We start from the raw sequence: 10,033 nt of genomic DNA, 5'->3' as shown, positions 1-10,033 counted from the left end.
AACTGGACCGATTAAGATAAAAGTGTTTGTAATAGTCCGAATAAGAAACAAGACGATTTAATGAAAAATTGTAAATTTGGGGAAACGGAAAGAGCTTTTTGTACGAGATAGGCAGAGATAAGGTCAGTTAGTTTTTAAAATATTTCGTTTAAGGTAATTTCCAACACACTAAAATATCCATTATTTATACATTTATCTTTTACCACATCTGTATATGAATTCACAAACCGACTGGTTTTCTACGAAATGATTTTGTTCCGAATAAATAATTCTAAATACTTGTAAAGAAGAAGTGTTGTGTGTTTTGTACTTGTAAAATATGATATTGTAACGTTAGTGAGTGCGAGCGAGACGGCAGTACGCCGCCTGTGTAAGTGCGAGTGAGATGGTTGATTGTATGTTAGGAAACAGTTGATATGCTCTAGTAGTACGTACTAAATAAATATTATTACAAACTTGTGCGTTTTATTTTATTTTACCTATGAATTAACAAAATCCAGCGAACTACTTACATAATATACAGTTTCCGACTACTTTATATTTCTCTTGCGTACGTACATGGGGGGCCTGGCCAAGCCACAGATTGGGACATTTGCGACAGGACTGTCGAACTCGAAATTCGACCTTTCGATGAATTTGACAGGTATATTTTTTCTTTTTATGTATGTACACCGAGTACGTCGAGGTTTTTGAACCAATTTAGTAGTAGAAGATCCGAACATAAGTCGACCTTCACCGGCGTGATAATAGAAAGAGACCAATTTTATAATAAATTTAGTCTATTAAAAAATGTATTAAAAATGGGTTTACTGGGAAAATCCTGGACAGGATATTTTTAATTAATTATTAAAAAATCTTTTATTTTCATTTTTTATTAATTGCAGTTTTGAGATAATAAAACAATTTTGTAATAAAACTGCGCTGACATAATTTTTTTTTCATCATCCTATCAAATCACTATAATATTTTATGTTAAGATTCTCTAATATAAAATATAACAGTATCTTAAGGTATCCGGTATCAGCGTTCTGACCATCATTTTTCTTTTTGTCATTGCGTACTAAGACCCCTGTAGAACCGCCATCCTGTTACAAATGACCCGAAACACTGACACAAAATTTCGGATACCGTAAGATACTGTAATATTTTATATTAGAGAATCTTATCATAAAATATTATAGTATCTTCACCGTGTGTGACGCGCTTAACTGGTACCGACATACCTGTTTATACCTGCCAACCTAGCCGTTTGTCCCGGTAAATATTAGAAAACGACTATGACTGCACCTTGACTGCACATTCTGTAGGTTTCATACTTTAAGTCTATTATAATTTTTTTTTTATTATCTTGATACTGCAATTAATTAAAAAAAAAATGTTTTTTTTAAAATTCATTAAAAATGTCCTGTCCAGGATTTTCCCGGCAAACCCATTTTTAATACATTTTTTAATATACTAAATTTATTATAAAATTGGTCTCATTCTATTATCACGCCGCGGCCGGCCGGTGAAGGTCGACCTATATTTGGATCTTAGACTATAGGTGATTCTTATTTTGATTGATACGGACTAGTTTCGAATTGGTTCCATAAATTTTTGATTCGGATAGGCCTAGAAGTTTTTATTTTAAGAGCATTTTTGTCTGATCTCGATGACTTAATAATTGATCTAGCAAGTAACATCGATTCATTTCCCGGTAACCGATTGATCTGAAATTTTGTACACGTATGTAAATTGGATAGCGATGAAAAATTATCATGACATAAAGCTGATTTGATGATGGAATCGGAAGGTGGCCATAGGAACTCAGTAATTAATTGACTCAACTTTATCGAGTTTAGGCTCGTTTGATTCGTGTTGAAAAAAATACACTAAAAATATGCACTATAGTCCATTGAATAAAAAGTTCTAGAGTGCGTGAGTTAGTAACGTAAGATGTTTCTTCGGAAACATGCCAAGAGTCCCTAGGTAATAAACATACTAAAACCCCGGGACACTAGGAGGAGCCCCGGAGTGGGGGGAGGGGGAAAAGGGTCCATTTTTTTCATTTTTCGCTTAAATCTCAAAAACGGTTCATGTTAGAGAAAAACTTTCAAGGAAAAGTTGAAAGGCCATAAAATTATCTACAAGTTGTACCTAAATAATTTTTTCCTACATCCTACCGTTTCTGAGTTACACGCAGTAAAAAATGATTTTGGCTTAAACAATTTCCCCATACTACATACCCATGTTTATCACATCAATCGATCAAAAAATATTTCTTTCTTCCAAAAAACTCAAATGTGCAACTTGTGACCGGTACTGATAGATTGCTCTTAATTAGGTCTATAATTGGTAAAATAAACACATTCCTCCATGGAAGCCTTTAGGAGGAATCGATTGTCAAAATATTATATTAGGGTAGTTTGAGTTACTGAACTTGATCTTTTTATTTTTTTCTTCCAAAAAACTCAAAAGTGCAACTTGTGACCGGTACAGATATATTGCTCATAATTAGGTCTACCATTGATAAAAATACCAGATTCCACCACGGAGGCGTTTACGGGGAATTGAATTTTATTAGGGTAGTTACGATACTTGAACTTTTTATTTTTTTTCTTCGATAAAACTCAAAAGTGCAACTTGTGACCGGTACTGATAGATTGCTCTTAATTAGGTCTATAATTGGTAAAATAAACACATTCCTCCATGGAAGCCTTTAGGAGGAATCGATTGTCAAAATATTATATTAGGGTAGTTTGAGTTACTGAACTTGATCTTTTTATTTTTTTCTTCCAAAAAACTCAAAAGTGCAACTTGTGACCGGTACAGATAGATTGCTCATAATTAGGTCTATCATTGATAAAAATACCAAATTCCACCATGGAGGCGTTTAGGAGGAATTGAATTTTATTAGGTAAAGTTGGTAAAATAAAAAGTTTTCGAATTTTTCACCTTTCATGGGATGTAGCTCGAAAACGGCTGCGAATAGAAAAAAATGATTTAGGTATAACTTGTAGATAATTTTATGGCCTTTCAACTTTTCCTTGAAAGTTTTTCTCTAACATGTACCGTTTTTGAGATTTAAGCGAAAAATGAAAAAATGGACCCATTCCCCCCCTCCCCCCACTCCGGGGCTCCTCCTAGTGTCCCGGGGTTTTAGTATGTTTATTACCTAGGGACTCTTGACATGTTTCCCAAGAAACATCTTACGTTACTAACTCACGCACTCTAGACCCCCCTTGGAGGGACTCATTCAATGGACTACTAAGCATTAATTAGTATTAAGCCCGTGCACCGACATCAAACCTATTTAGTAAATAGCACATCTAAATAATAAGTAGTCATCAAATAATATCAATAATATCAAATCATTTTTATTTATTTATTTATTTAAAGATAGGTAACTTACTCGTTCTCTGTATAAAATGATAAAAGATTTGAATAAGCTCTTACTTAATGTTTTTCCATTTATTAGATAAAAAATTTAATTGTTTTGATAATACTGATTAAAGTAACGGATGCTTTGTAATCGATTTTCCAGCACAGTCCAGTCGGTTACACCCGATGCATTTTACTTGATGGTTCTGAATTAAGGTTGTGAACAAGATGTGTATCTTTACGATTAAAACATGTCTAATTTTAATAATATCAATGGTACATAATGATTAAATGATAATAAAATTACAGAATCTCTTACAAGCTACATTACTTTGTTCCAATAAAATTACAGGTTCTTTTTATAAATGGCTTTGACGATCGTTCTTTAAAAGTAAGTAAGAATATTATATTTAGCCCCGATCTTGTTGCTGGATTTTTAAAACTTTACTTGAATACAATCAGGCCCCGGAATCACAGACACAATAGAAAATCTATTGTGTCGCGGCCGGATCTGGCCGTTCGGGGCTCAATGGGTTAATAGTTACTGCAAACGTGATAAGTTGATAACAATCTATTTGAAAAAAAAATGCGTCTGGAATTTTTTAATTATTTTTTACGTACTCAGCGTATGCAAAACTATAACCTCCTTTGAGCTTAGTATACCAACAGTGGGACACCCTGTATAATTATATAATATGAATGTTCATATTATGTAAGCGAGTCGATTTAACTTCGAAATAAAAATAATAAAACATTGTAGCGATTAAAAGCCTTCACATAATATTATCACGTTATATTGTTCCCGTATGCTGAGAGCGAAGCGACGCCGAGCGAGAGGCGAGCGTACTCTAGCGTTAAGGTGATACGGCAGCAGCGGCCGGCAGATTGGCTCGTAATGAATCAGGATGAGACAAATGGGTAAATAAAAAAGCTGTGATCTATATGATACTGATATTTACGTATAAGAAAACATATAACGTTTATAAGAGGCTATAGAGCTAACTAGCTTTCCGCCCGCGGTTTCACTCTCGTGAGTCGTAGTCCTCTCCTATGTCCTTTATTAGGTTTCAAACAATCACCATCATCGTTTCAAACTTTAGATATAGAGACACAGACAGACTGACACACATATCTACTATAGACTTATTAAAATTAAATAACTAGCAACGGAGACTATAAAATTTAGTTTCTACAATATGGAGGGATTTTTATATCAGGCTACGTTGACAATAATATATTATAGAACGGGCGAATATTATACTTAATTACCTAGTTAGTACATAACATTATGATGATCTTTCATCTATCACCGTTGGCAAACCTTGTTTTAGATCAACGAACATTACGAAGCCTTGTATTTAGGCATTCGACTAAATAATACTACTTTGAAGTTTGAACTAATTACTGATCACTAAACAAGATCAAGTTCTTGTGACTAGTTCAATCAATCTATTTTTGACACTAGGATTACTATTTATTCATAAGATGTGATTTGATTTTCTCACGTATATTTTAGTCTGCTAACGTGTTGAAATTAATATTTCATTAAATTTTCAGAATGAAAATGTACATTAATGCGCAAAAGTAAGTGTTCAGGTTTATTTTCATAGCTGTTATATGGACGTCTGATGTTATCAAAATGTTATTTTACCAACTTTGCTTTCAGATTGCCCGTGGTAATAATATGACATTAGCTAGGTAACCTAAATGTTTGTGAACCTAAATGAGTACCTTGGAACTAATGAATAATTAAACAACATTAATAGTAAACGTCTGTTTTTTTAATAATTAACTTATGAAAACATGGAAATGTAAACGAAAATATCAAAATTAGTTTATATTCTAGATTCTAGAATAAATAATAACGCGGTATATGTAATTTTTTTCAATATTTTATTATTATCTAGATAATATATAAGTACATAATAAGTTATGTAAATAATGCTTTTTTTTATTATATGAGTTATTATTTGTATGCATGTTGATTTAGTCCATTTACTTAAGTCATTTACGTAAGTTCTTAGGATAATGCCTATATATATATTCAATGTCGCAATATCTCATAAACTATTCAGTTCATATTTCGTGAAGCACCGGCCACCGAGCAGGGGTATCTACTCGCAGCCGAGCACGCTCTTCCGGCAGCAGTTGCAGCACTTGGGCAGCAGCAGGCGCGGCCGGCGCGTGACGTCATAGGGGCGGCGCACCTTGGCGGCGTGCGCGGCCAGGTACACGCGCCCCTTGCTGTCGTACTTCGGGCCTTCCGGGACGATCACGTGCCGGTGGCACAGCCGACCCTGCCGATACAAGCTTGTTTAAATGCACGACCATACATGTGTAATACAATCCATTCGTATTTATGTAAAGACTGGTTTTAGACTGATTTTAAACTGAAATCGTGTTTTATTAAAATAAGAATATTATTATCTATTTAGAAGTAAGAATTTTTAACAGATTTTAAAAGCTATATATTGATTATTATTGCTTTTACCTCTATTCTCTTGAAATGTATCCTCCCGCCAATCGCTGGCATCATGTCGAGCTGATCGGCGTTATGAGGCTCCGAAGCTTGCTCGTTGCCAATCAAGTCCTGTCCTCTGCTCAGCACTCTATTCGCTCCAATAACCTTCTTCCTTATTTCAATGTTTTTCGCAGCCTTCTGTCTATGAACACTATGAACCGATTTTCCCATAGCTTTCTGTCTAAGGTCCGGTTTCTGAGTCACTTTTGTAGTTTGAGTCTTGGCTGCTATCTTACTGCTCAGAAACTCTTTCAACAGCACTTTATTCTTTTCGTAGAACTTTTTGATCCTCTCAATTTTGTTTGCTTTCGATTTGGAAAACTTAACTCGCATGGCATATGAATGCGTGGTCAGAGATGGTGGATTTTTCGTAGTCGTTTTTACTACCTGTTCCAGTTTTTCGTTATTGATTATCGGTTTGAACATCTGATTATTATTTTTGGTGTTATTTACTGAATTTGGTTTATCAAAATCGAGCACGTTATTATTATTAATAATGATAGATTCTATTTTATTTTTCCGACGCATACTAAACAATATACTCGAGCTCGGCACAAACGGCCCGTGCGTGACATTGGAAGTCGTCGACGCGTCGGCATAATCGTCGTTATTAGTCCTGAGATTCAGTTTTATAACTTCCAACAAATCTGCATTTTTGTCTGAAATGAGCGGTCGGTAAAGTATAACAAAAGATAACTGAAAAACTCAAAGACTCGAGCTCGTAATTTGTAAAGTCCCAGCAGATATTTGCACTTAAATCAAAAACTTACAGAGAATACAGTAAAAGGAATTTTATGTTGAAAGAAACAGACCTGCGCGCGGGCCCGCGGGACTCGCCGCTGTTTCGCGGATCGAGGATTTAGATAAGAATAATACAACGAATATAAAAATCATGTTCAACCTTTCATTTTCAGCTCCAATTTAATAAAAGCGACGCCTAAAATCAATTTTGAATTTGATATTTACGATTTTATATTTTAAAGCTTTATGTATGTCTATAAAACGTCGAATTGAGTCTAGTTTCGCAATATCCGCTAAACAATAAACGCTACCAACTGTTCCAGCGCACAATTTATTTATGGCTGAATTTATCAGCTCGCTCCATTCACGGCGGCCATTTATTTAATACTTTTGATGTTTGTTGCAAAGCACGACCTATTTACGAATTAGTACACTCGAGCCAATTATTACGATTTAAAATTAAAATAATATTCATGTTACACATACGAAGATATTATTCATCTCGCGTCGATCTGGTTTCATACAGGAAAACATCTTGGTAAGTATATATCAGCTTTTGGTAACGATCTTTTGATAATAGGATAGGTAACAGTTTCTTTATTTTTGATGTTAAAACTATGAATCGATTTGGTGTCGACAAATATACTTGTAGTGATTATTGATGTTTCAGTCATAATTTTATATTTCAAATACATATGTATCTTAATGTGTTCTTTAAGCAAATACCTATGCGTTTCAGAGAAATATTATGCGATTACTGGATAAAAAACCGAAGTTGACATTTATTATCGTAATGATTTAATGTACACACAAATCATAAATCCAAGAAAAAATTCCATTTGAAATATTCAATGATGTAATCCGAATGACTGCGGTCCCGCGGGAGAGCTGAGCGACTGTTTGTTTCGGAGGACCTTTGAACTTGGGCTGTGTTGCTACGTTACTTCAGTTTTATCTCATTCTTATGTCTTTATTCATTATCATCTGCTATTTTATTTGGAAGTTGTTTTATTTCTTATGTTGGGATATGTTTAACAATTCCCGATGGTCGTTCTCTATGACATTAATAGTTTACTTAAAAAAATAACCGATGTGTTGTCATTTGTTTGAGTCAGCTAATCGAAATTTTAACAATTCCTTATTGATAGGGTGATAACCAGTATTTTATAATTTTACTAATTAGCATCTTAGTGTACTAGTTTCAGATTATTCGTATCGGCAAACCTTTAAATGCATGTAAACTACAACCTCTTCATACAAATATAAATACAGCGAAGCAAATAAGACTTGCAATGCCCATTTGATATTCAACTCTATGCTGGTGTAACATCACTAACCATTAACTTGAAATAAACACAGTTGAGGTAAAATCGTGTTATTCATTATATTGAGTGTGTGTACAAAGCCCGAAGTGGCCGGTACGGGCGGCGCGGGCGAGCAGAGTGGCGCGAGTCGCGAGCTCACTCGTTAGCGCGGGCATTCGCGCGGAACCACGTGTGCCCGTTGTATGTGGGATACTGAGATTGTGCTGTTTCTTATAAAATACTTAACTTCTTCATAAACCTTCAAAAATTATTTGAGCGGCAAATCCAATTTTACCTATGATTCATTATTATAATGGGTAAATGATTGCTCTGTTGCTTCGTAGCAATTTGAAAATCTTAATATTATAATGGATAAAGAGACGCTACAACAGGAGTTGATTACAATTTTAAATTATGCATCTTTAAACTAAACTGAACTTTTTTTAAATTTAATTGGTAGATCCAAAATAAAATTGCAACTTCAATCGGTCCATAAATACAAAAACTGTAACCGATTTCATAAAAAAAACTTTTCAAATATCGTAAGACAGTGGAAACAAGCTCGAGCGGCTAGACGTGTGAATAATTTGTAAAAAATACTTAAGAGCGTTCTTTGACGCGACCGCGGCGGCGAGTTAGGAATAAGGTCGCGGGCACACAGCTGGCCGCTTGTTCAGTATTTACTTATATTAATGTGAAGACGGTCAAACATGCTACAATAGTGTGTAAATTGTTTAAGCGAATTATTGGACTGTAACATGTAAATGAGATCATACGAAAGCGATTGTAAAGTACCTCTAAATATAATTTGTAAATAATTTCTTGGAGTCTGAATTATTGCAGCTCTAATATGTTAAGATCTTTTTGGATATTCGACAATATTCATACAATACAAAAGTTGTTTTCGCTCTGCTTATTCAGATAGATACGCCAGATTCAGATTGGCGATTCACTTCACGAGTGTAGCGGAATGCCAGGAAACAGAGAGATATGGCGGAACATCGTGTAGCGGGTAACATCTACCCCCCCAAACCTCATGTTGACCACGTTCGCTCTGACTAGAGTGATATGACGAAGAAGAAGAAGTCCCAAAATGGATGGAATGGCAGTACTTTTTTAGTTATATTTTTCATCCCTGACTTATTGAGAAAAAAAACTCATATTGGTGTTAATTAACGGACATAGTTAACTCGTATTTAACGATGCATTTGTCCAATTTTTGCCTAGAAAATGGAAATTAAGACTGTTTTAAATATTATAAGTATGCAAAATAATTAATAAGTACTATTTTTTATAAATACATCCCCGATTTATTGTATTCCAATCATCATTTTCAAGATTCTATTGATAACTATAAGTCTTCTCCAAGTGTAAATAACTGGAGAAACAACATTAGGTACAGTCCATAAATGGATGTTCATAACTGGATGTTGTCCAAAACTGGGTGTCCATCATTAGATTTTCACTGTCCAACACTGGTACAAAAAAGTGTTTTTTTAATTTATAAATAACTTCATTATTTATGCATTGTAATCATTTTTCTAACATTGGTTACGTTAAACTAACATTGAACTAAAGGTACAACTAAACAATATCCAATAAAGTTAAAAAACCTACGAGAAATATGCAAAAAACTTCAATTTTTTCCTTAATCTGTACAAGACTGGTGCCGTTACGTTATGTATTTTGTAAAATTGTAACTGACATGATTAATTAAAAGAGCAACTATGGAGTTTCTTGCCGGTTCTTCTCCGTAGATACTGCTTTCCGAATCGGTGGTAAATTTTAAAATATGTAATGACGTTTCAAAAGTGCTTCTTAAGAAGTCTAATTGAATAAATAAATGTTTGAGTTTGAGTTTGAGTTTAAGTTTTACGATATAAATATAGAAAGCTTTTGATAGAAGCAGTAAATGGTCTGTTGTAATAATTTTGATTTAGAATACATGTTATTCAGCAAACGGTGTCGACAATCGTCTTTTAATTTAATAATAAATTTTGATAATCGTGTTTTAACTCCTATTTTTTAAATCTTAAATTTCAAATACAGTATAGTACATACTATAGTATGTACAACCCCTTACAGCAAATCGCAATTCACCCATGTA

General features: G+C 34.0%; 1 protein-coding gene across 1 annotated transcript; it reads right to left on the bottom strand.

The window, feature by feature from the left end:
• Positions 1 to 5,474: 5,474 nt before the first annotated feature.
• LOC149896966 (uncharacterized) lies at positions 5,475 to 6,775 on the bottom strand. The gene is made up of 3 exons (XM_090117153.1): positions 6,694 to 6,775; positions 5,852 to 6,540; positions 5,475 to 5,657 (listed from the first exon to the last, which is right to left on the bottom strand). The coding sequence occupies exons 1-3, from the start codon at positions 6,773 to 6,775 to the stop codon at positions 5,475 to 5,477; spliced, it is 954 nt and encodes a 317-aa protein (XP_089973279.1).
• Between the last annotated feature and the right edge of the window lie 3,258 nt (positions 6,776 to 10,033).

Source organism: Colias eurytheme, chromosome 27 (genome assembly GCF_061535395.1).
Source record: "Colias eurytheme isolate Ceu_HAF_F1 chromosome 27, ilColEury1 Martin Lab GWU primary, whole genome shotgun sequence".
NCBI classification, from domain to species: Eukaryota; Metazoa; Arthropoda; class Insecta; order Lepidoptera; family Pieridae; genus Colias; species Colias eurytheme.
Note: the sequence above shows the minus strand (reverse complement) of the source record. Positions and strands in the feature narration are given on the sequence as shown.